Raw genomic sequence first — 27,425 nt, 5'->3', positions numbered from 1 at the left:
TACTGACATATTTTTAAATCAAAGTTTGAAAGTTTGAATGAAAACACAGCCATTGGTTGGTGTCCATACTGTTGAATCTTAGAAAAGTGCACCATGTTTTTACAGACCTGCAAATATTGATACCCGTCTCCTTTCCTTCAGTGAGATATATATTGCTTAGGTTCCTCTTTCTAGTAAAGGGCAAAGTTTTATATTCATGATTCTATTTGGCATTCATCACATATTTAAGGACAGCCTTTTTTTATAAGTTCTAAACTACATCTGGTTTCAAAGCAGAGTTGTTAATATGAAGTTTAGCATAATGGTGCCGGCTTTGAGTGTTTTCACCTGTCATTCATAACATAATGATACTGAACTTTTTACAGACCAAGTGATTTGCGATTGTCATGCATTCAGTTCCACATTTCATGGTCTCAAGGCCTTCCTGCTATCTAATCCTCAATTTAAACCTCAAAGGGATGGGAATAGGAAAATATAATCTTCAAAAAGGCATGAACCCAGTTTGGAGGCATAGTTTGTTTTTTAAGCTCTATGGCATGATAGTAATTATGGTATCCCTCTTATAAAACAACTTTTGTTACAGTGGGACTCGTGTAATTAATTTTTATTCATTTATAAATCCAGGCATGAAATGCTAGTGTGGTGCAACAGAAGGGCTTAGCTAAGACCAAATGGCTTGCAGTAAACCACAGCATTGTTTATTTTTAAAATACCTGAACCATTCCTTCATCTGCAAAAGAGCCCAAGCCAGTGCACAGCTCATTATTATTCTAAACTGCCACATTGGATTCAACTTGTATTTGTGAAGAAGGCAGAAGCCGAAACATTTTGCTACTTTGTTTATTAAGTCCTGTTTGTTAATGGGGTGCATCCTTCTGGGGATACAGAACAAACTTCTCAGAAGTGCTGTTTGTTTTGTAAATCACTTAACATTATAAAAAAGGCATGGGGCATTGCAAAAGCAACAACATAACAGTGAGTCATAAAAGCTATTCTGTTCAAACAGAAAACCACCATTCAATGTGAAATAAAATTAGAGAAATTTAAAGTACTGAGAGAAACAGAAACATTATAACTAAGTGTTGAAAAATAGTACCTAGTACTCTGCCTCCTTCAGAAGGGCACTCTATTGAAGAGGAAACATCACACACAAGAGGCATTGGACTGGATAAGCCATATGGTCTCTTCCAAATCATATGTTTCTATAATTCGGAGTCCCTATTTTCAACTTTCCAGAACCTGGCTTGAGCAGCCTTCCAGTTTTTGTTGCACTGCAATTCCAGTATCCCTCTCAGCAGAGCTGGCAGTGAGAAATGCTGTGGATCGTAGTTTAGCAACTTCTGGAGAGCAACACCATTACCACCCCTTGTCTAATTTAACCCCACTTGATAAACCTCAGTCCATCATATCCACAGGTACAATTATTAGATATGTGAGATAAGGTCTTCTCCCATGATTGCACCAGGTTTTGGAACATGCTGCCCCTTCATTAGCAGGCGGAGACACTTTTATTCCTATATGGTCATAGAATCAAAGGTTTTTGAAGAAAGAGCTGTGTTGTTTATCCTGTTTTTGACTCCCTTTTATAATTTTAATTGCATGTTTAAAATTATTTCAATATTGTTAATAATATAATTATATTTTAACATTGATTTTTGTGTGTTTTTAACTGTTAAAACATTCATTTTTGTTTCTACACCAACCCCAGTCCCAATCTGGATGAAAGCAGTATAAAGTTGTAAAGTTGTCATTCATTCTTTAATGGGGAGAAGGTTGGAGAAATAGGCAAGCCTCTCTGTGTCATGGATGGAAGAATTTATTCTCTAGATGCTCTAAATAATCTCGTAATGCTTACCAAGACTTCAGGGCAACTCCTTTAATTTTATGGTTTAAATGAGAAGCTGAAACTGTCGTTTCTGCTGGCCTTATGCAAAAAAGTCCTTTTTGTTGCTTCCAAGTAGGAAGTTAGCATGAAGCACTAACCACTCGTTGATGCTTACTACTTTTTTGTTGAAATCTCATTGCAGAAACATGCTGTTCCTTTCAACCTTCTTCTGATTCTTATTGTTAATCTTGGCCCCATTGGCGGTAGTTGTTAAGGTTTCTAGGCGCAGCATCTGGTCCATTGGCATAGTTTACTGGCAGTTAAACACTGGCTTCTTGGCAACTGTTTCTAGCTTTGTTAAGGATCAAAGGTTAAATTGCTGCCAGACAATCTTTCTCTGCTTCTCTGTGTCTTTTAATATTATCTGTAAATTAAGTCACTGTACTTATTAGGAAGGAGTGCCTTCCCATAAAGACATAAATGCATCTAACAATTTAAAACAAATAACAAACACAAACTTGATAGATTTCATGAACAACTCAAACTAAAAGCAGATAGTTGTCAAGTCCATGCAACGAGATCACAGCAATCAAAATTCAGAGCTATGAACCATTTTCTCCAGAAAGAGCATCTGGCTGTTTGGCAAAGCTTTCAGTCAGTTGTGTTTGTGGCTTTGGAGCTTCTTCAGAAGCCATCACATGGTCAGGGTTTCTTTAGGACTGTCTGGACCACATTCCCTTTTACTGAAAGCTTCTCCTTGAGTTGAAAATTTAAGGCCTTTGGAAATGTGTACACTAAAAACATGTGGATTTGAATCATTCAGTTTTGATACAGACATTCTGTCTGCACAGAAAGGAAGATGCCAGTATCAGACTTAGGTTGCCCTAATCAAGGACAGGCAGAAGTTTACGGGACATCCCATAATTCACAATTTTAGGACACTTCTCAAAAACTTTAATTTAGGTCTAAGATATTCCTTCCCGAGTTATGAAGCTGCTAGAACCAAAGACTGTTGACTTTGCTAATATCAGGTAGGGAAGGTGTGGTCCATGGACCACATGCAGCCTCTCTGAGGTATTTATTTGTCCAAATCGAGTCCCCAGTGGTGCAATGGGTCAAAACCAATATGCTGGCAGGACTGAAGACCGACAGGTCGCAGGTTTGAATCCGGGGAGAGTGCGGATGAGCTCTCTCTGTCAGCTCCAGCTCCCCATGCGGGGACATGAGAGAAACCTTCCACAAGGATGGCAGAACATCAAAACATCCGGCCGTCCCCTGGGCAGTGTCCTTGCAGATGGCCAATTCTCTCACACCAGAAGCAAATGGCAGTTTCTCAAGTCTCCTGACATGAAAAGAAATGTGTCCAAATGTCAAAGCATCTTGTTTTCATTTCTTTTGCCTCCAAATGCCTTGTAAAGTAAGGGGGCGATTTTGCCATTGTTTTTACCCTCAATGTGCCCTTTTAAGGTCAAGGTTGGCATTTTCTGCTGGACTGAGTTCTTGTTGCACCATCTGGTCATAATTCTTCAGTATACGTGTGATTGTTAAAAATATCTGTAGTTCAAATATTTTTAGGTAATTACTAAAATGACTAAGATAAGGCGTTCTTAAGCACTTTTAAATTGATGGATCCTTGAAGATTTGGGTAAGTGCCTTTTCTTCTAATAATACCCCCCCCCCCCAAAAAAACCCGCATGAAAGTGCCCTTTAGTCCCATGCCTGCCTTAGAAAATTCTTCTTTAACTCAGTAGTTTCTGGCTGCTGTGTTTTGTAAAAAGAAAGTTATAACAACTCATGCAGAGCTATAATTGTAAAAAAGATATTCTGCTTTTTGAAGTGACTCTGAATCTAATGATGTCTCAGGAAGAGTTGATATCAAGGGTAGAAAGTATGATGTGCACTCCCATTATGTTTAGGCCTCTTCTAACTCTAAAAGAACAGGAAGGAACATTGAAAATTGACCCCCATGCCCTTTAGGGGGTGTAGACAGGCATTCCATGGCAAAAAATTGAACTCCTTTAAATTGTTTTTTTGGGTCTGGAGGGAGGGACACATGTTAAATGCAAGCCCTAAAGCACGCATATTCAATGCAAGACCCATGGGCTGAATTAGCCTGCCATATCATTTTATGTTGACGGAGAGGCTTTCAATTCTAGGGCAACATAGTTACATTTATACAGTATTAAAATTACAAATGGTCCTTTGAAAGCAACCATAAGGCTGATGTGACTCTCAGTGACAATTAGTTTGACACCCCTGTCCTAAACCCACAAGATCCTGTCTGTGATTGAAAGGTGAGCATTTTTTGCCCTGATTAATACTTAAATGGGAGACAGCCAATAAATACCAGATACTATAGGCAGGGGAAGAAATGGATATTTTGGACTATTTCTTGCCTAAGAAAACGCTATGAAATTTATGGGGTTGGCATACATTGGTGAGTTACTTGAAGGCAGATACAAATAGTGGTGGGTGTGGCCTTCCAAGATCTCCATCAGAGCCTTTTGGCCCCAGGTCCACAACAGTTGTCCACTATGGCTTATATTGTAAGTAGAGTACAGTTGTCAGTCTGTATCCAGAGGTCTGGATCTGCTGATTCAACCATTCAGAGATACCAAAAAACCCAGATTGTCTTGCTGCAACCAGGAAGCTATAAGACATGGAGTCTGCCTTATGGGTAATGCTACAAGGTGCCCATATGCACAATCATGTCACCTCCAGCCACTTGACACTGTTGGTGAGGGCACCAACCCATCTGCCTGACAGCAAGGAGATAGCCCAGGGAAGTGACCACCCAGACCCAAGCAATCTGTGTCCCTACTAGTGCCTGACATGCAGGACGCACCCTCCATGGGCTCCTGCTTGACTCACAGATGTCCAAAGGGCAGATCCCAAGGCAGGGCAGGGCAGGTGGTGCTTGTGGATGGGGATGCACAGCTCTGCGTATTCCTGCTGCTGCAATTGCAAGTCCTGCGTAAAGAGCTTGTGTGTGTGTGTGTGTGTGTTGCCAGGGGTGGGCAGGAAGGATGCTAAGAAGTGGAAGAGGTGGGGGCTGCTGCACAAGTGCCCATATGGCTTGAGCATCCATGGATTTTGATATCCACAGGAGATCTTGGAACCAAACCCCACCGATAACTCAGGCCTGACCGTACAGCCATTTTCAGACTACAAATCGCATTTATTTTTCTCTCATCTCAAAATTATAATGTTAAGTGCGTTGCCATAATCACATTTTATAAACTATCATATACCAAAAAAAATGGTACGTGAGAATATGGACTTAAATATTCTGGGTTCTTCTCTAAATTGAGGTGGCAACAGCACAAGGCATCTATTGATTCAATATTGTAATTTTAAAAATGTACACAGTTTTAATCTTTCCAGTTGGGCAGTTCCTCGTCCTGCCAGTCAAAAGATTTTCTGTTTTACCTTCTTTAATAGATTTTCTTCTTTTGAGAAAAGCAATCTAGTGAAGTACTGAAAAGATATGAGCGGTTTATAAATAGAAGATGACCTTATATGAACTATACCACCCTTTTTCAATTCTGTGAATGAAGCAGGATGTGATTGTATGGTAAAAGCTTCAATTGGAAAAGTACAGTTAAAGGGTAGCAGAAGTGTGACCCCACAGGTGTTGTTGGATTGCAATGGCATCAGTACCATTTTGACAAAGCACTTGTGGGGGATGGTGGGAACTGCATTCCAATAATAATTGGAATGTCCCTATACTTGAGATCTCTGCGACTGCAATAACCATCCATAGACTTCAAGTGTGGACAGTATTTGAGGGTCAAAGGGGTATTTTGTCCTTCACCAAATGTTGATGGGTCACACAAGACTTTTGACCCTTCCTCAAATGAGAGCACTCCAAAATAGGCAAATCACAACCCTGAGGGTAGTACAGAGTTGCCACTGAAATATTATTCTGCTTCAGATCAGGAAAAAAAGATGTTTTGAAAATACATTAACCAGAAATAACCAATCACTCGCTCTTGGTCAGCTGTCAGAAGAGCCAAGTCTGCTTTATCAGTGGCTTTCATGGAATCTTTGCGACATTAGCTTTTGTGGATTAGAGGTTATGCACACCTGTGGTATTTAGACAAGTGTGCATGGAAATGCACACAACTATGGGCTGGGTAGATACAAATTGTGGTCTAAAATACTCTGAAATGCATATTAATACTATAACTTCAAAAGCTTTAAAATATGACTGTTATAGCTAGAAAGAACATATTAGCACAAGGACTACCGTTACAAATGGATTCCTCTTGTTTTTTTGTGTACACAGGAGTTCCTGCCTGAAAGCATTTAACATCTTTTCCCCTAGTGTTTACACATTTCTTAGAATATTTCTTTGCTCATACATGCATTTACACAAATGTATGTACCATAAAAAAGAGAAAAAGGCTGTATGGATCTCAGGAAAGTGAAAGGTAAATTAAAATAAGAATGTATGACAAAAAGTTATCTATTTAAGCTGCTAATAATGAGAGCAAGCATGGTACTGGAGTTTGAGGGTTGGACTAGGGATCTGAGAGTCGGGGTTCGAATCTTTGTTCATCCACTGGGAAGCATTCAAGTCACATTCACTGAACTTTTGAGGAAGGCAATGGCAAGTCTCCTCTCAATAAATCTGGCCAAGAAAACCCTATAAGAGGGTTGCCATAAGTTCAAGTTGACTCATGAGGGCACATAATAAAAAAGTAATAAATCAAAATTCTTCCCTGTTATGTGTTTCTAACTATAAAGACATGGCCAATAGTACAATTGGATTGTGGCCAAAATGTTTAAACATTATTGCTTTTACACTAGAACAGTCTTTAAGTGGGGCATACATTTCTAGACCTACTTACTAAGAGATTACTTCATCATCAGGTAATATTTCACGTCAACATGTTCATATATGTTTGCAGCTTAGAGCGAGAGTCACGTGTCCCAATGGGATTGTCTTCATAACAGAAAAAGAAGCTTTACTTGTTGTACTTGACATCAGATTTTCAGTTTATTTATAAACTAACTGGGCAGAACGGAAGCAGGATGCTTACAAGAAGAAATTTAATTATGATTCTTCCGGAAAGCTTCAATTCAGAGAATAATGCCATTAATTGGCAAGCTAAAAGAAGGAAAAACTTTGTTAGAGGTAAAGTGGCAGAGCTCAAGTGTTTCAGTAGAATACAGCCTCTGTATCTACAGGGGCTGTGTTGCTAGACTAGGGGTAGATATGTGAAACTGGGGATAATGCTGAACCATATTGGAACGAAGGACTTCTTGTCCAAGAATACCATAGTTGCGCTTGGAAGACCTAACAAATACATGGAGTGGACATATTTGGTCAGGTATGAATAAATGGAGCTTCAGATATCAGTACCCTGGCTATGTGGGTTGTACTGTAATTTCAGAAATTACTCTGAATTAATGGATTTAGAGCTGCAATACAAGAGGGATATGTTCTACAAGCACATTATGCATATGCTAAAAACGTGTTTGTTGTACAGTGGCAGACTTTGAATTGTCCTTAATCAATAGGAGTAAAAACAGGTGTAGCATTGAAGAATCATTGTTAAATGGGGAATAAATTAACAATATTTTTAATAGTAGTTCTGGGTGCATATACAAATTAATTCCTGTGAAAATTGCAATAAATATATAACAAGTAATCAATCAACCCTACTTACAACAATATTCAAATGTTCCCTTCAGTTCCCACGCCACATACTACATGTGTATGTTTCATAAATATTGTAATAAGTACAAATGGTTGGCTGGATTCCAGAAAGGCCTATGGATACACGCAAAACACTTTTTGGCTCTTCCCTTTTGGCAATAGACCTTTCCAATCTTTTGAAGGAGTCCTGAGGGTTGTCATGAGAAAACGGGAGATGAAAAGATGGTGCACACCCACACAATGCCAGGCACAGCACACTTGGAGCCCAGCCATGGAGCTTAAATGACTACATAAATGTTTAATACAATGCCATGTGGACTCTCCTTCCCATTAAGAATATATTCATGGAGTGCCGAGTTTTCAGTAAATACATGAAAATGTAGTATAAAAGGAAGGGAACATACTTTAACCTTTTAAAATAGAGATTACAATCTGTCGAGAAGTTAGCAAGACACCATCTGTTTCCCACAAGCGGCTGATGAAGTCCAAACCCCTACGTGTCTTAATCTTTACAGCAAATTCATGAATGTGCTTCCACGTCAGAGGAGTGAGGGAGTGCCACCAACATGACTTTTTAAAACAGGATCAGCCCATCAGTGTTTAGTCACTGCCGATAAAGGGAACTGAATCCGTGCCTTTATGAACATCAAATGCTGGAAATCCATAGAGAAAGGGGTCCTGCCTTCAGGACCTTGTGCCCCTGGCTGACCTCTTTTGGAAGAGGCAGCTGGACTGGACCAGATTCACTGTAGATCTGATCCAGCTAGGCAAAATCATGATATCCTTCTCCCTTGTAATCTGTGACAATAAAATAATTACTTCAAATTCATTACTGTCAACCAATTTTCTTTGATTTTCCTGTGCTTTGGAAAACAAATTTCAAGTCTGTTTTTAGACATCACCCCCCCCCCCCCCCTCCCATATTGCAGGAGTTGAAATCTGGAGCTTTAATGATGAGCTTTCATAAACTTCAATTCCTATTTCCAGATGGACTGAGAAAGTATAATACTAAACCCACAAGTACATTAGAGCAGTTACATAACTGTGGGGATAGGATCAGAATATAGTAGGATCCAGAAAGATACTTATTGTATCTTTTTTTGGTCTCAGAATTTGGATTGGGCTTCCTGTTGTTCCTGTTTTAATTTTGTTTTACTTTGCTCAAAGTATATGCAGTGCAACTTGTTATGAGACCTGACAGATAAAGTGAATCTGACCCATTATACAGAGTTACGATGATACTCATGTGATTTCAATTAAACTGTATTATACATCAGCCATACTTGGATTTAACAGCATATTATGCTTGGATATTCTAAGACTGCTTGGGGAAAGACCATCCCCACTTGCTAGTATAATGGCATTGCCTGCCAAAATAAAGCCGTCAAGAAGGATATTGCAGCTACACATTTGATTCAGATGGCAGCTCCCATGCTGGCTTCATGATGAGCTGGGGTGTTTAGGTGCAGGTGCCTTCCTCTGCTTCCCGTTCCAAACAGCTTCCTGTTTGCCAGCATCGTTTTTCACTGAGGCTGAGCTGACTAGGGCAGAATTGTGTCTTCTGCTTCAGTCGAAGTTGAAATTTGACTGCCAGCCTCAGGTGATGCAGACTGTCACAAAAATGAGTATGTTTGGAGGGAGAGGGGAAGAGAAGGGAAGAAAGGCAGGGCTGAGGAACAAGAGAGATACAGGGAGGGAGGGAGAGATTTGCCACGGAAAAAAATCACTCTAGCTTCCTGTCAAGTGTGATGGAGCTTTGCCAGTAACAAATATGGGAGCAGGATCAAGCCACAAATATCATGCATGCGACTGCAGGCAGGTCCTTTTTATTATTTCTGTATAGGTTGTAGTGATTTCAGGAGGCATTTAAATAATCATACTCATTGCCTGTATCCCATAGTCTAATCTCCGTGTGTGGGTGTGTGTGTGTACACTGTATGGATGTGTGTGTGTGTGTGACTGTGACTGTGTATATGTGTATGTATACATACATACATACAGCCAAAATGGATCTCAATACGGAGGGAAAAATAGGATAGAAAAATATATAATAAGAAATGTTTCTGGGCACCTCATTTGAAGAGGGATATTGACAAGCTGGAATGTGTCCAGAGGAGGGCGACTAAAATGAACAAGGGTCTGGAAAACAAGACCTATGAGGAGTAGCTTAAAGAGCTGGGTATGTTTAGCCTGAAGAAGAGAAGGCTGAGAAGGAGACATGATAGCCATGTATAAATATGTGAGAGGAAGTCATAGGGAGGAGGGAACAAGCTTGTTTCCTGCTGCCCTGGAGACTAGGACGTGGAACAATGGTTTCAAACTACAAGAAAGGAGATTCCATCTGAACATGAGGGAGAACTTCCTGACTGTGAGAGCCGTTCAGCAGTGGAACTCTCTGCCCCGGAGTGTGTAAAGGCTTCTTCTTTGGAAGCTTTTAAACAGAGGATGGATGGGTTGTTGTAGGTTTTTCCAGACTATATGGCCATGTTCTGGAGGCAATTTTTCTCCTGACGTTTCGCCTGACAGAGGCTGGATGGCCATCTGTCAGGGGTGCTTTGAATGCAGTTTCTTTCTTCTTGGCAGGGTGTTGAACTGGATGGCCCATGAGGTCTCTTCCAACTCTATGATTCCATTATTCACATTTATGTAATACACATCCCAACTATTAGGAATTCCTTTAAAGCTAGTGTTTATGTGGAATCAGGATCAGACTGAAAAGGCTTCTTTTGGGGGGAGGATTTTCACAGACAGATACTTCATTCAAATAAACATCTCTGCTTTGGCATTCACTGAATTGGCCTATTAATATTATTTTCATATTTACAATGTGATCTGTTTAAAAAACCAGCTCTTGCTCCAGGAGCTTCATTTTTGCACATCCTTCTCTATCCACTGGTCATAGAGACTACTAAATAACCCAAGAAATACTTGAGACGTTTTCTCTCTTTTGATGTGTAGCCCAAGAGTCACTGCTTCCAAAACAAATTGGCTTCCTTGGAAATGTGCTAAAAGTGGCAGTAGTTGCTGTCACTTGCGATCACTTTGAAAGTTTAGCTTGTGAAAGATGAAATCATTGAAATTCTTCTAGCTGTTCCCATATAGCACAGTAAAGATTATATACTTATGCAAGATCAGTGCAGGCAGCTACAATAGGCTTCTGATCGGGTTGAATTTGGAAATAGAAAGTCTGGAGAACAAACTACCTGGACAGGGTCAAAGGGGGGTTGCCATTGCCACCAGGTAACACCAACCTTTCTCCCACTTAGGATATTAAAATATGGTTGTTCCCAGAGATATGTATTTCTTGCCTTTCAACTATATATGTTCTCAATAGCCACAGTGATTGTGGAATTCTGGAAGTTGTAATCCAAAAGGTCATTTTTCCAGATTCTGCTAAGAAGGTTTACTAAATAATTTAAAAAATTAAAATATTGCAACACATAAAAACATCACAAAGAAAGATGCAGCAAGCAAATTATCCAAGACCAAAATAATAATGATTGTGATGATAATAACGATAATAACAACGACAATAACAATAAGTCAAACTAATAAATCTCTGCCTAAACAAAAATGTCTTTGAAAGGTGCCATATGTTATATTAGGATAAGGTACGGAATTTCATACCTGGGATGTAGTCATGGAAACAGTCCTCTCCTACAGTCTTGTAAGATGCTGTTCAGGTAAAAGGACTGCCTGCTTTGGTGACCACAAAGGATAGGCTGCCTCTTAGAGGGGAAGGCAAAGTCTTCCAGGGCATTGAAATCTGCCCAGAAACGCAAGTAGTCACTTAATTAGAGATGTCAAGGAATTGTGGTGGCTGTGCTAGCTAGGGGATTCTGGGATTTGTGGTATAAGAAAATCTTTTCGAAGCTATTTTAGATTTTCAGAAACTCTCACTCCCCAACTGTACATGATGTGTTAATAAAGTCCAGGTGCAGAACTTAGATCCAGAAACACCATTAAGAAAATTGTTGGGTTGATTGGAAGCAGCAACACAGTGAACCTGTTCGTTGCTTGCTGTACTATAAGTCTTCATCAGTTCTTGGCCATAGCAACAGGGACACAGGAGGGTGTTTGTTTTGTATTTTAATCAATAACACAAACCTGAAATCATTATCATCAGCCAATGGATACCCCATGAATTAGAGCCCCACTTGCCTGGAATTTCATGTTTAAACCACAAGCCTGCATTGTGTTTGTAGTGTATTAAGAGCCTCAAGCCCAAATAAATCCAAAAGTGCAGCCCTCACTCCATTTCTTGTAGCCTTTCAGAACCCCCCATATTTTTTTAAATTCAGCTGTGATGCAGAAGCACAGCCTTTCACTGAAAATTGATGGCACAATTTGCTACTGATATCAAAGCACTGTATTGCCATTTGAAAAGGGAGGTAATTTACCTCATTTTCCAAGGATGAATCATTTTTGTAGATGGAGGCAGGTCTTTATTTTTGAATAACATTTGAGAATGTATCTGAGCTTGTTGCCTTTGCCTTTAGAAAGCAAACATCATTTAAAAATTTCATGGTCAACCCCCTCAGTTCTCTCATGCTCCACCTGCTTATTTTAACATTAAATGATATATTTAAAAGAATTAATTTGAATGATAGTAACTTTAATTATTTTTAATTAACAAACATAATTTGTTTTATAAGAATTAATACAATTTAATGGGAAAATATTACATGACAATATGATCAGTGATTTAATGCTGATGAACAGCTTCTTCCCAGATAATTAGCTTAATTTGCAGTTAATTAGAATAATTAGGTCACATTGCCTTTGGGAACAGAACCCTCAATCAGTTGACCAACCTGAAATGCAGCCACTAATGGAAGCTGACCACCCCAAATGTAGAGTTGGTGCTTTAGACAAACCTTTACCATTCATAGCAGCTAGAATATCAACTGGCAGAAACAATAATATCATTCTATGGTGCAGTGGTCTTTTGGCCTACAACTCCCATAAATCCCAGCCAGTTTACTAGCTGTTAGGGTTTCTGGGAGTTGAAGGCTAAAACATCTGGGGACTCACAGGTTGAGAACACTGGTATAGCACAACATGTCTTCAGATTGACCCAAGATGCCCTTCATCCATTATTTCCTTCTCCTATGCACAATGGAAAAACAGCTTCCCCCCTTCATCACCTTATAAGTATTTAATTATTGCATGCCATAGCATTGAGAGCACTTACTCTTTGTGGCATATTTCAGCACTCCTCATAAAGTGAAGCTTCCTGGTTTACTTTGTGACTGATGAATAATCATTTAGGCAGGCAATATCGCTTGAAACTGAAAGGAACTGCTAGTTTCAAAATAAGACTTTCCCATTTCTCTTCTATGAGCTGAAAGGCAACCCCCTAGATGTCAGGCTTCGAAATGCAGCTGCTCATTTTGACAGGCTTCTTTTTCAGAAAGTCTTAACATTCATATTACTGTTTGGGAGCATTGCACCATCTAAACAAAGCCAGATATTTTATTTGTTAAGTCAAGTGAAAAAAGCTGTCTTCCCTTCTCCAGTGAGCTGGCAGGAATTGAGCAAACATCAATTTTGCTTTTCTTTTCTTTTCCCTGGAAGCTAGTACAATACTTGTGAAAGAAAATCTTTGATCAGCATGTCTGGAAATATAAATCTTCTATAAAAATATAATAGTGGTCTTATTTAGTGGCCACCAAAAACAACCTAATTGGTTTACACCAATACTAGGAGGGTTTGACCCCTAGTATTTTTTTTCTTAATAGCAGCATGTCCTGGAGCTTTGAGAAATGCTCACAATGACATGATCTATTGATTAATATTTCAGGGTAACCATTGTGTTTTCCTCTGGGTAACTTTCCCTACAAGGCAGTAGCTAGAGAAAAGGCACATGTATTGCGTGTGATGTCGGGGGGAAGATTTAAAAGTCATCAAAGTATATATTGCCACATACCACTTCTATAAATGTAGATCTGATAGATAAAGATTTCTTTGGGTAAATGATCTAAACCCAAAATGTATTTATATTTCTTTTGGCGTTCCTACTATGATTTTTCCACTAAGGAAAGAACTAGACATGGTAAACACATTTATTTTTCAGGTGCCATAATGCAATTCTAAGTATGAGAAGTTTCATATTCCATCTTTAACCCATGCCACCTTTAACCCTTTATCCATTCTTCTTTTACTGCCTAGAATTAACAGACCTGCAGGAATAATGTTTGGTCTCCCATTGAATAAACTATTAACCTCTGGAGTAGTTTTCTCTGCTCCTAAAAATGCAGGATCATCTTCAAGTTATCATCAATATCCCTGAGAAATAAATCCCCATGGATAATTCCGTTGTTCTGTAAATGTTTAACTTTACATACATTTTCAAAACGGATTTGTAATCAGATTCTATTTGGCATAGTATTCTTTTCTTTCAATGCAATTCAGAGGCATAGTTATATTAGTTTGGCCTGTGAGTGTACAAAGGAATCTTCTATTACATTAAGACACCAATTGAGAGAAAGTAGTAATATAAGCTTTTATAGACTTGAAGTATAATTTATTTAGTTTTATCCCATTATAACTGGCATACTTTAATGCTATGGAATCCTAGTAATTGAAGTCTGATGAGGTATAGCACTCCATGGCAGAGATGGCTGAAGACCTTGTAAACCTGCAGCTCCCCGGATTCCATAGCATAGAGCTATGGCAGTCAAAGAGGTGTCAGATTGCATTTGTTTCATTGTACAGGCAGTCCCTGAGTTACAAATATCCGACTTACAAATGACTCATACTTAAGAATAAGGACGAGACAACAGGAAGTGAGAGAAATCTACCCCTCAGAAGGCAAATCCACTCCTGAGAAAGTTATTATCACGGGGGAAAGGGGTCTCCACTGAAGCTTTATCACCAATCTTTGTTTACACAACAGGCCAATTTTTTTCAAAACCCAATTATTATTGGGACAAAAATCTTTTGAATCAGGCACAGACGGCAAAACAAACAGCACAGTGATATTAACCTTTGCTATCCAAATCATAGTTGATTTACTTTCAAACTTCATGTATTCAGCATACAGGTATATTTCTTATTTGTTGATAGTTTAAACAGTAAGTTCTCTAAAGCATTCTGTTTTAGTTTGTCTTTTTTGCATACAGACTAACACTCCCTTTGGTCTAATACATTCCTGAACATTGACTCAATCCAGACTGATTACACACTGTTGCATACTGATTTTACACTAACAGTGACAATTTCATACTGTACTGATTGACTTATAAACTGTACTTCTTTAGATACAAACTTACACACACTGTACTGACTTCTAAAATGGAGTCTCAGTCTGAATAGGCCCAGATCTGATCACATGGTCTGCAGTCCTTCCATAACCTCAAACAACATAGTGTGAAGGGAAAACTGCATATCAATATATACATACAACATAGTAAGCAATTGAAATTATATACATAACAAATAACTAGTATAGGAGACTTGTAGAAGGTTGCTATTTCCATCATTTATGCTAGTGAATTCAATGCAGTTTTAGCCAGGTAAGGCTGTGATCTTTTGAGCAGGCTGGTGTGTACAGCTAATAGCCATACCTCAACATACCTTTTCATTGCTTCAGGTGGTTCATTTTAGAGACGAACCCCATAGCTACATGCAACTTTGTAACCCCAACAGTTGCTGACTCTAACCTACCCTTGGAACTGTGTTTGAAGGCAGTCTTCAAACTTCAGTTGGATAAAAACATATCTGCCTCTTTGAGGGACTGAAAAGGAGTATATTGCAGCTCCACTAAAACAACAAAATTGGGGCCTGTTTGTTTCTAAGTGCAATTTAAAGCATAGGTTTCAATGATTTCAGTCCATAGCCTTGGTGCCAGTTAACTAAGGTTGTTCTCACAATTTGGAAACAATGTTTTTGGACTAAAGCTCCAAAATCTTGAAGCTCCTGTTCTGTCTGGGAGGTTGTAGTCCAAGATGATGAGGATGATGACAACAACAACAACAATGGCAGTATTGACTCTGCTCATGATGATTCTAACTTTTACATCTGTCAGCCTCTGCCTGGCTTAAATCTTTGGAGAGGCCTGCTCCACACCTATCACTAGTGAGGCTAGGTTTGCACGAACAACAGAGTGTATTCTGTCCTTGACTTTCAAATATTAGTTGAAATATTGCTCTCACTTGGAAAGGAAGAGAAATTGTTATTTTTTACTGACACATTTTATTGCCCAGCTGTTTTGTAGTACTCGATAGGTTGGTTTATTAGGCTGGTATTTTAAATTAATTGCTAAGCATTTATTGATAACATATGACAATTTAACATTTTGATTTTAATTGCTTTGTTATTTAATATTGCAAGATTCTCTAAGTGCCTATCCAGGCTATGGGGCAAGATACAATAAATCTGATGTTATTATATTTTGATCCAGAATCCCTAGTAGTCTTGAAGGTGATGACAATGTTGCCTTCGTGAATCTGTTTCCCCAACGCAGAGCCTAGAAAAGTTACAATAACCATGTTGCCTTAGGATGTTTGGGAATTGTGGTCAGAGGAAATCACTTTTCCCAGCTGTATTCAAACAGAATTTGTCACAGAATTTATCGCATTGTACCCATGGAAGTTTGTGAAACTGCTTAGATGATATGTCCATTGGCCATAGATTTTCATCTTGGCCAAGAAGCAGCTCTCAAGCCAAGATCTTTTTCATCAGTTCATTCATGCTGAAGAATTACATAGCACTAGCATTCCACTACCTTGGTTCCATCCTATGCAATCCTGGGGCTGATACCTGCTTAGGCACTAAAGCTCAATGGCTAAAAATTGTAAATTCCCTTCCCTGAACTGCAAATTCCAGGATTCCATAGGATGAACCCTTGGCATTTAAAGTTGAAGCATAGTACTGCAACTATGGAATCCATATGTTTGCAGTGGATGGGACAAAAAGAGCATGGAAACATATTCCCTTTTTGGACTAAAAATGGAACCTTTCACGTTGAAGCAAAATGTGATACCAATGCACAGATGAACACATGTAGAGACACAAACTAGGGGTTCTGGGGTGAGGGAGAAGCTTTAATTTCATCCCAATCCCTATAATCCAAGTCAGGATTACTGAGGTGGGTTTCAGGGTTTAAACTTGTCTCTCTTCAAGCCATATTTATTGCAGTTACTGAGAGGGTGCGTAGGCTAAAGCTTCTACTCCATCCCACCTCAATGACTTTGATCCATAACTTGCTAGTCAACACATGCACACCGCAATTCTGGCCCTATCAGGGTAACTGGAAGGAGTGGGAAGCTAAAGTTGGGGGTCAGAGAATGTAAGACACCACATTTTCAAGTGATTTTGGCAAAAAATATTAATCCCCTCAAAATTTAAATAGAGGGAGCTTCTGGGGTTACTTACGGGTTACTTAAGGGCTCTTGGGGCTGCATGCAACCTGCAAGCTGCTCTGTGCCCACTCCTGTTGTATATATAGTCCCTTCTGGGTTTCTCTAGATGTATTCTCAAACTTCACAAAATGAACTTCTTAGTTGTTTTGATCCTTGATCTTTGTCCCAAAGATGTTTAGAAATATGCTAAAGTTCAACCTAAATGCTTTGAATGGGGCTGAGGTCAAGCAAATGGCTTGTAATACTTTTTGTTCTGTATTACCTTCAGACTCACTCTTGGGGGAAAGGGAGGACGTAAATTAATTGATTGATTGAACTTTGGTGCTGCTTTTAGTTCTTGCTTGTTACATTTTCTGCCCATTGGTTGCATTGCTTTGTGTGTATATGTGTGATACTAATGATTTCCATTTTAAAACTTGAACAGAGCAAGCTGGGAGGAGAACAAAGGGAAGGCGAAGTGACCCAAAAAGAAGAGGAAGAGACGATAGGAAAAGCAGTCCTGAGAAGAAAGAAAAAAGGAAATCAGGAAATGAGTTGGTACTAGGACAGCTGGGTGAGTTTGATACAGAAATGTCTGAATGTTACTGGGGAGGTTATGTAATACAAATTTAATAATAGGCATAGTACCACATCTGAACTCTACTAATATTTTTAAAACATTATTTTTAAACTATTAGTACTCTGTGCATATTAGCTTTCATTAAGGTAAGGGGTGTAGTATTCTGTAACTTGCCAGCTATATCACAAAACTCTCTCTGGGCACAGTGTTCAAGCATGTGATAAATATAAGTGGCACACAGGGCTGGAATTAATTGTATGGCAGTCAGGTTCCAGGTTTTGTTCAGACATGGAAGCTGCTGCAGTTTCTCTAATGCAGTGTTTCTCAAACTATGCTCCTCCAGATGTTTTAGGATTTCAGTTCTCACAATTCCTAACAGCTGTTAAAACTAGCTGGAATTCCTGGGAGTTGAAGTCCAAAACACCTGGAGGAGCAGAGTTTGAAAAACACTGCTCTAGTGGATGACCTATGCCTGGGAAGAACACAGAATCCATGCCTGAGACATCATTCATTTTACAGGATCTCTCAACAAATTTCTTTATTATTCAGTGTGGTATTCTACTGGTTAGACTGCCTGATCCCATGATTGGGGTGACTGTGTGAACCTAGTTTCCTTCTCACCTTGCTGGTGACTTCCAGAAAGTGGTGCTTAGGAATTGGTACTTGATGTCTTGGCACTGTATTTTGTATTTCTTGTCCTCCATGCTTATTAATTTCTACATAAGACTTCTAGATTGTCTTGAGATTAGGGGTAGGATGATGACACTCATTCTGTCTCACTTACATATTGTTCAGATGAGGCTATTTCCTTAATCTCTGTTCTGGCAACATACATAGGACCCAGACTATCAAGGCAGAAAATCCCACAATATCTGCTTTGAGATGGGTTATCTGAGTCCACACTGGCATATATTCCAGTTCAAAGCAGAAATTGTGGGATTTTATTCAGCTGTGTGGAAGGGCCCTCTGATCTGTTTTCATACATAGTTCAAGAGTATGGCACATCTTTAAATCCTATCCATATTTTTGTACTCACTCTTGTCTGAAAGCCTATGGAGCAGTATGCAAACATAGAGATTTCTTATGCCAACAGTTTCACTTTCTGTGCACTCACATAGGGAAGCAGGAGGAGGAGCGGACTGTCAGTTGCATTCCACCATGTTTCTTGAATGTGTGAAAGTTGATAGAAGCTCATGGGGCCACAGCAGTAGGGGTGGGCTTGGCTTTGCCAGTTGCCTGTGCCATGGACAGAAAACAGGTTTTGGGTGTCACCGGAGAGCAGCAAATTGTTTGCTATTTCATATGTTATTGTCATATTTTTACTGCTGAGTATGAAGGAGTAAAAGACCCTCTTTATGAAGGAGTAAAAGACCCTTTTATGAGATATTCTGCTTTACATTCTGCTTTTTGGATTATGTGCCCTGACTTGCTTTGGCAGGGAATTATACGATGCTCTGCCTCAGGCAGCTAATTGTCTGAGGCTGGATAACTCAGCCTCAGTTATCCAGTTAGTAGATAACTCAACTCCGTTGAGTAGATAACTCAGTTAGTAGATAACTCAACTCCATTATTAGAGTTGCCCATGTGTAAGCTGAGGAAGGGCAAGAACCCATGCAGCAGACTTCCAAATGCCATTGCCCACACTCCTGGCTGGGTATGATGGAAAAGAGAAAAAAGGGAAGCAATCAGAAAATGGTGAACAAACCAAAATGCACCACATAGATAGGACACACAAAGCAAAACAGAGGATGGGCAGGCTGGAGTGAAAGAAATAAAAGTAAGAGATGGGAGGGAACACTGAAGGGATGAACAAACAAATGAGACATAAGCAAGGCATGTTGGGAAAGGGAAAAGAGAGACAGATGTGAAGTTGTGAGAAGTACTACCCTCCTCATTCATGAAGTATGATCAAGTTTGTTGTGATCCCTCATTTACCTAAGGTTGTTAGGATTCTGTGTTCAGCCACTATGAAACATTTGATGTAAATACTTGGCCACATGATTTCAATGTAGACATTACTCGATCAACATGTCTTAAATATGGTGTTATCTCTTTCGCTTGTAGTGTTGCGTTAGTCATTCTGAAACCTGCTCACCTAATTATCTTGCCAAATATCTTAAATGTTCTTTAAAACTTATGATTTAACTTAAAGCAAAATTGAAACCAAAGCAATAATTGAATGTATTTCTTCTGAAGCATTTCTGAAGTCCACTCCCCTCTATTTTTCTGTAGGTTTGTCATCTTCCTTTCCCATTGATGGGACGTTCTTCAACAGCTGGCTGGCTCAATCTGTTCAGATCACCACAGAGAATATGGCAAGGAGTGAGTGGTCCTTGAACAATGGCCATCATGAAGACACCACTCCTGGCCTTTCTGAGGAGCTTTTACAGGATGAAGAGACTCTCTTAAGTTTCATGATGGATCACTCCTTGAAAGCTCCACTGAAGCAGAGTGACACAACTAAGAAAGGAAGAAGCAAAATGCGAACACACACTAGGAAAAAATCTACACGAAATGGCTTGAATGCCATATGTAAGAGACATCAAGAAGACGATTCAACTCAGTGGACTAGTGTAAATCATTCGCCAGAAAACACCACAAAATCCCATGATTTCAGAAACAACAAAGCTGAGAAAAGTGTGGACAGACTCCAGCAAGAGCGTAGAACGATGTGTGAAGTGAAAAAGACAGCTAAGAAGAGCTCTTTGCATCCAGCATCTCCTCTTCCAAAAGGAGATGATTCTCAAGCATCATCCCAGAGCATCATGAGTAAAATAAGTGATGATGAGGAACCAGTGAGATACGTCCCTTCTGATCCCAACACCCTGCTTAAAGTGCCTGATTCAGTGGGTAGTCTGAAAACAGTGGTGAGGTTCAAATTACCAAAAGAGGGCAGAGGGACTCGGCGATCACAGAGTGAGAAGCCTGAGATGGTTAATGGACCTTCTGGAAGTGACAGATCAAGAGTTTTCTTACACCGGTTTGACAATGAAACTGATGGCTACTTCTCAGATGCAGAAATGAGTGACTCTGATTCTGAATCAGGCAGTGGCAGAGGGCATCATAGCCAGTTAGAGTCAGGAAATGAGGATAATTTCCGAATGAGTATCTTGGCATCCTAATGCACCACATAGACCAAACATGAACGAGAGCTCTGTGAGGCCTAAATCCAGTTATAACTGCCATGTCCAATTTCCGCCTGGTATCATAACAGAGGGTTTGAGTTTTTTGTTTGTTTGTTTGGATTTTTTTGTTTTTAATTTGTATATATAGTTCAGAAATGAGCACTGTTGTTTTTCCTCTTCTCTGTATGCCTGAGAAACAGCTCCAAGCTTCACTGACCTAGACTTGTATACTGTAACAGTAGTTGGCCCTTCTTAGTCAAATCCTACATATCCTGGTTAACAAAATGCAAGCATGTGCATTATTAGGGACCTTAGGCTTGCTGGTAGTCAGCAGGACATCCTAGAATTTCAGTGAGGAAGCCTGGTATTCCCAATACCTGTTGTTCATGCAAGGAATAACAGTTTTATGGGCATTATTTAAATTAAGCAAATAGATTCTGTGTTCTGCCTGGTGTTACTGCCACTGTTTGGTGGCGTGGAGAATGGGAGTACTGCTACGGTAGCCAATAATATACACAGATCTTAATGAGAAAGTAAATATATATGTTTGTGTGTGCATGTATGTCAGTGTGTGTGCAACTATGAAGTAAAATAAGCGACTATTTTTAAAGAAGCACAACAAGCTTATTTGAAGAAAGCACTTAATGGGTGGAGAAATACAACAGTGTATTTGTGGTCTACTAAATCCTTGATTTTTCTTTCTTACCTCTCTGGTTTAATCAAAGTCCGTCCAAGGGGCTGAGAAGCAAGATTTAGCCCTGTCACTCCAGCTGTCTGCTGAGCAGCCCTATAAATATTCATCCAAGGTTCTCCGTAGATAGAAGAAATCACATATCTTTGTTAAAGCTGCTCTGCTTTCTAATCAGTATCTCCCCTGAGTAACTGGGGGTCTTACTTACTGTTGAAACCTAAGGTTTTGGCTACCTGAAGCAGTTTTTGCAATTTCCTCAGGTTGTTTACAGTAGCCTTGTACTAAAACACTTGGGCCCACATAGAGAACAGAGGAAGAAGAAGGAAATTATTCAAACTTGTGTTTTTCAAATAGTAATAATAATCCAATAGCTTCAGTTCCTAACCTTGTAAAGGAGGTCAGGTTTTTACTTCCAGCATAAAGAGGCAAAGTATGGCTCAGCTGGAGCTAATCATATATGCTTCCTGTATATGGAAGGGATCATTCAGTTGTAGACTTACCATTGAAACATAATTGAGGAATTTATCTCTTTCCATTTTTTTCCTAGAGTCTATAACTAAATTGATGGCTTCTGCCCTTTCTATACTTCCAAGTGAAATCTTGAAAGCAAGCTGCTGCCCCATCATAAGATGGTGATTTAAGGGAGTGGGCATCTAAAAATTTCAATAGTGTTGTCCATCAGTTGTCTCTAATAAGCCTTAAGTGTTGTTCAAAAACTCATCATGTTACCTGTGAGTCATGCAGATTTCCATGTTTGCACTCAATGATACCATTACTCCCAATTTTGACTTCAAAGGTCACCGTTAAAAGTTTTCTACATGCTTTATGGGAGTGACCCCAGTGTGAGCTCAGGGAACACAAACAAAAAGGAAAGTGAAGTTCACTAAAACCTTTTGTTGTTGGTATGCTACTTTAAATATGTGTGTGTGTATGTGTGTGTACGTATATATACACTGGGACACTTCCGCTTGTTAACCCATCTCTTTTAAACTGGGGGAGACGAAGACTTTGCAGTTGTTCAGATGAATCAGTGAAATTATTTTATGGATGCCAAAGAATATTTTGAGAATACAATAGCACAGCCAGAAACTTGTTATTTGAAAACAAACACAAGAATGAAAGCTGTTCAGCTACAAAAGGACTCAATCCGTGCTCATGACACAGCTAAGGCATTCGGTTGCAAGCTTGCTGAAGACGATGCTTTCATTGTTTGGACCATCTCCCACTGTTTGATTTCTGATGTTCTTTGCTCATTCTAGTCTGGGCAATGTTGGTTTTATTTTTCTCTGATGCTATACATTAGCTGTTCTTGGAGGGTTGTTTTTTTTAGAGAGATGGAGAAAGAAGTCATTTTCAAGCCTTCCAACATGCTCAATATCCCTCCAGTTGAGTTACAATTTGAAGAATATTTAATTGGAAAAGAAACCAAAGGCAAGAGCCAAACAAACACCAGTGTTTCGCTGATTTCAAATGGTTTTTTCAGAAGCACTGGTGAAATGGAACACAATTTGACCTTAGCCTGTGTTTCGGCAAGTAAATTTTGCTCCTTAACCAAGGCTTGATATGCTCAGATAATGTTAAATACAGTAAATAGGACTTAGTTTTATCTTATCAAGCTTGCTAGGCTTTAGCTACAATATCCTAGTTATGTCATACAAATAATCAATATGCTGCCTTTTAATGGATCTTGCTTCCGTGTGCTTCAGTTCAACTATAGCTATGAAAAAAGCAGAAAAAAATCCAGAAATCTCACTGTACACAGTTTCATTTATCAGCTACTGCATTACTTGCCTGCTCATTCACTACAGGACAGATAAAGGGACAACCTTTAAAGAGCAACCAAACTTAAGCAGCACCTGTTTTCTGCATTTGGATTCTGTATAGAACTGTGAGATACTCCATTGTTACTGTGAATGAGAAGTAACTGTGAATCAAAAACCAAAAAAGAAAAGAATATAAGAAGACAAATTACTTCACCTTGTGCTAGGATCTACAGTGCATTGACAGCATTCTCTGCACAAAATGTTCTTTATACACTATGGGATTATATCTCTGGGCTTTCCCTCAGAATTAGAGAGAATAGGTTAGGCTCTGCTTGTGCGGGATTCCATACAGCCCAATGAAGTCTGGGTCATAATCCCTTGCTATATAATTACAATGTTGTAGCTATCGTGATTTTGCAATTTAGCAATAAAGGGGGACACGTTGGACATGGTTGTGCAGAAGGAAAAAATGACAAAAAGAGAAAAAGCAATTCTTTTAAGATTGTTATGAGTTTTCCAGGCTGTAATTCAAAATATTATTTTGGAATTACTAGAATTTCAACTGTTCCTAAACAGATTAGATACAGAACTGATTGTATCCAGTGGTGACCTTCTGTTTTCAGAAGTGGCTTCAGTGGAGAGGCAAAGGAAAGTGCTTTTCACTGTCTGCCTTCTGTATTGTAGTTTATTGGAGGTTGTAATAGATCAGTGATTCTCAACCTGTGGGTCCCCAGGTGTTTTGGCCTACAACTCCCAGAAATCCCAGCCAGTTAACCAGCTGTTAGGATTTCTGGGAGTTGAAGACCAAAACATCTGGGGACCCACAGATTGAGAACCACTGTAGTAGATGAAGCCATGATTTCTTGAAGCCCCCTGAATCCATGTCCCTTGTATGAGCAAAAGGGCACCACTGGGTCTAACTCTGTCAGTAGGGTACATGCACCTTCCCCCTTGTTGCTTTGGTGAAATATGTACGTTTATATGAAACTGCTGATAAATGTCTAGGTTTGTTGTTTTTTAAATGCATTTGGACTGTCAGTGATAAGTTCAAATGAGTGCCTTGGATGCAGTTGCAGTCTGGAATTGTCAAGGTTGCCATGCAAAGAGTGTCTTCACTTCTGTAAATGTAGCACAGAGGTGTTGTAGTCGAACCATCTCTCGGAAGTGGTCCATGTGGTTGGTTAGTCCCCACTGGACCTTGAGTTTTGGCCTCTCCAACTGATTGCATGAGGAAGCTGCTTGTGGCTCAAAGGCTTACCTAGGAAAAGGGACTGTTTTCTTACTGAAGATCCAGGTCTGCCGTATTTTAAATAAGATCCAGTACTCATTCATTGACATGTTTTTCCACAAGTGTCTCTAGGATCCTGGATGTTTAGTTCTACTCAGTTGACGTATTACTCAAAGTTTTTTTAAGAGCTCTAGCCTACTTTTGGTATTTAGTGTCTGCGTTATTCTTGCAGAAACAACAACAAAGAAGAAATATTTTTTGCATTGTAAATGTATTTTGTGATGAACAGAAAGGGGCAGGGAAAGCATAAATGATCTATTTTATTAAATAAAAGACTTTGGGATGATGTCTGACCTTCAAACATCGACATTTGCACTGTATAGGATGAATCCCATTTGTTTCGGGAAAGCAACACCATGCTTCTGTATTAACATGTCAATGCAGTACACAGTTTTGGTTCATCCGTGAGAATCAAACTCTGTTTTAGAAACTTCAAAGCTTAATAGAATTTCCTGAAGAAAAAAAATGGATTTATTTTCATGTTCACTTTCCAGCCTTCTTTGATTTTCTGGTACCGCTGTCTTGTGGCAGAGTTCTGATAGTTTTGTCGATTGTTAGATTTGTTGATTTTGAAAAAAGTTAAGGAAATGAATCTTTGGCCAGTGCTTTTCCTCAAAGTTCAATGGAGAATTCGCCATTTCTGCTGAAGGAAAAGGGGAAGCATTGAATCCTACTGGTCCTTCCCTTTGGCTGCTCAAAATCCGGTCTTTCCATTTCCTCTTGCCAGATATGTGTGTTGATTTGGTTGTTCTTTAAGGAAACTCTTGTATACTTTGCTCCATTCCACACAGACGCAAAACAGGCCCACTCCGTATCACTTACAGCAAACGATATGAATGTCACAGAAGGCGTATAACCCTTCTGTTTTCTTTGTTTCAAAGAAAGTGATGTGCCATTTGTTAATATAAAAGAGAAATATTAAAAATATATTGAAAAGAGCAATTTTAAATTATTTTTGGCTTATGTTGCGATATTTATTTTCTTGTATTAGAAATTCCTTTGTAGAGAAAAAATGTATTTTTCATTAATGCGAAAACCTATTACTCCTTTTTGTACATTTTCCATGTTAGTTAATCCTTAAAGCAATATAATGTATCAGAGTTGTTCTGTGTGAAAGCTGTATTATGCATGCTGTTTGTGTTGCCTTGGAATAGGTCCGTTTGCCATAATTTTCATCATGTTTCGATTCAGTGTGTGCTTTAATACACATTGGGACCATGGCCCATTTGCTTATGAAAAAAGGAATACCTTTGCATTCTTCAGTGTGTTGGCAAATGCAGTCAATAAAGCCGTGTTTTCTGTGTATTTTTGCCTGAATATTGAGAACTCAAGGGGGTCGATGCACCTTACTATCAAAGGGAGTCCCTTGTTCATACTCCCATCAGTCCATGGTAACAATAAACCTTAGAATTGTTAACATCTATGCAATACTAAATTAGTTTCCATTAAGATAGCAGACATAATTAGATTTTAATTCCTTAATGGTGGGGCCACCCTGGACATTCTCCCACCCTGGACATTGCACAGATATATAAACCTCACTTGCCTAGTTTCCAACAGACCTCACAATCTCTGAGGATGCCTGCCATAGATGTGGGTGAAATGTCAGGAGAGAATGCTTCTGGAACATGGCATACAGCCCGGAAAACTCACTGAAACCCAATTGTTGTAAGTCTTCACCATGATATTCCAACTCAGTGGGAAACCAATGGCAAAATCTGTGCCTACCTTTGCTTTAAATGCTTGCTTACTTACCAATGGGAGTAAGAAAGGAAGGCTGGAAACACACACATCATAAGTTTGGCTGGAACGATACTGCCATATAATCCAGTTTCTGAATCCAGATTATCTGCTTTGAAATGGATTATATGAGTTCGCACTACCATATAATCCAATTAAAAGCAGATTATCTGGATTTGGAAACTAGATTATATGGCAGTGTAGATGGGGCCATAAAGAGCTGTGTTGGATCAAATCATCAAATTCCAGGATCCTGTTTCCACAGAGGTGAACTAGTCCTCTCTTGAAAGCTCAGAAGCAAGGTATGAAACTGGTAGCCTTCCTATTCCCCCAAGCCTCATGTTGGCAGGTAAACATTTCAATGAGTGCCAGATATATGAACACTAGGCATGGGTAAAGAGAGGCCATGCCAGTGATGTTATTGCAGCTTTCAATAAAGTTAGATCCTCCAGATGCTTGTTTTTCTGGATGAAACAGTTTCTGCAAGGTGGAAACGTGTAAAGGCACACAAGACACTCAATTCTGAAATGGTTGAGCAAATGAGGACATCTCTACTAGGGCTTATAAAACAGAAAAAGCAAAATAACAGGAAAAATATACAAGAGGATAGAGATCTTCACTCACTATATCTGTGTTTACATAATACCCTGAGGCATTAAAGTCATGGACATTTATAACAGCTCAATTTACTTACTCTCTCACTTGCCACGTGACTTTCAAGTTACAGGAATATAATAGTCACATCCCAGGAGTAAAAAACATGAACTGACTCCCATGTCAGTTATATCAAGCAGGACATAAACAAATAGCCCACAAAAAAAAAAGTTCTGAGTGTATTACTTGAATAAAGACAGGCAAAAATGAATGCCACGATCTTTGGTTCTTTTATATGGAAATATGTCCTATCATTTCAACAAAGCTTACGTGCAAGTAAGTGTGTTTCAAAGTATATTTATAATGCCCACAATACAATGGGATTTAAAAATTTCCTAGTAGATATGAGTATAGCTTTCTCTGCATCAAGTTGTGGCCAACATGTAAAGCCAAATGAGTGCTTAGCATTTCATATTAGGTGAGGGTGTTCCTTTGCCTTACTCCTCACTTTCTAAGCATCTGAGGGGAAATGGTTTTCAGATCTCCAAGACGGAGATGGATCAGTCAAAAGGTATCTCAAGAGACTAGAGCTGGATCTACATTGCCATTTAATCCAGTTGAAAGCAGATAATCTGGATATTACATGACCGTGTAGATGGGGCCTGAGAATTCTGCCCATGCTGGATGGAGTTATGTCTACCTCCATGAAGATGCAGGTTCAAAACTTAGGAGTAACTTAGGGCAAGCAAATGAGCAGCAAGCAGGCAGGCAGCAAACAGGCGGCGAGTGAGCAATATTGCATGTGCCAGG

At 39.2% G+C, this 27,425-nt stretch overlaps 1 protein-coding gene across 5 annotated transcripts in view; it reads left to right on the top strand.

The window, feature by feature from the left end:
- JADE2 (jade family PHD finger 2) overlaps positions 1 to 25,586 on the top strand; it is a 192,634-nt gene extending 167,048 nt beyond the window's left edge. For all 5 annotated transcript variants that reach the window (XM_060765283.2, XM_060765285.2, XM_067463695.1 and 2 more), the window contains 2 exons: positions 17,280 to 17,408; positions 19,647 to 25,586. In XM_060765283.2, the coding sequence (XP_060621266.2) occupies positions 17,280 to 17,408; positions 19,647 to 20,536 (1,019 nt within the window). In that variant the 3' untranslated portion in view covers positions 20,537 to 25,586. The remainder of the gene's footprint in view (positions 1 to 17,279; positions 17,409 to 19,646) is intronic.
- Positions 25,587 to 27,425: the final 1,839 nt, after the last annotated feature.

Source organism: Anolis sagrei, chromosome 2 (assembly GCF_037176765.1).
Source record: "Anolis sagrei isolate rAnoSag1 chromosome 2, rAnoSag1.mat, whole genome shotgun sequence".
Lineage (NCBI taxonomy): Eukaryota > Metazoa > Chordata > Lepidosauria > Squamata > Dactyloidae > Anolis > Anolis sagrei.
Note: the sequence above shows the minus strand (reverse complement) of the source record. Positions and strands in the feature narration are given on the sequence as shown.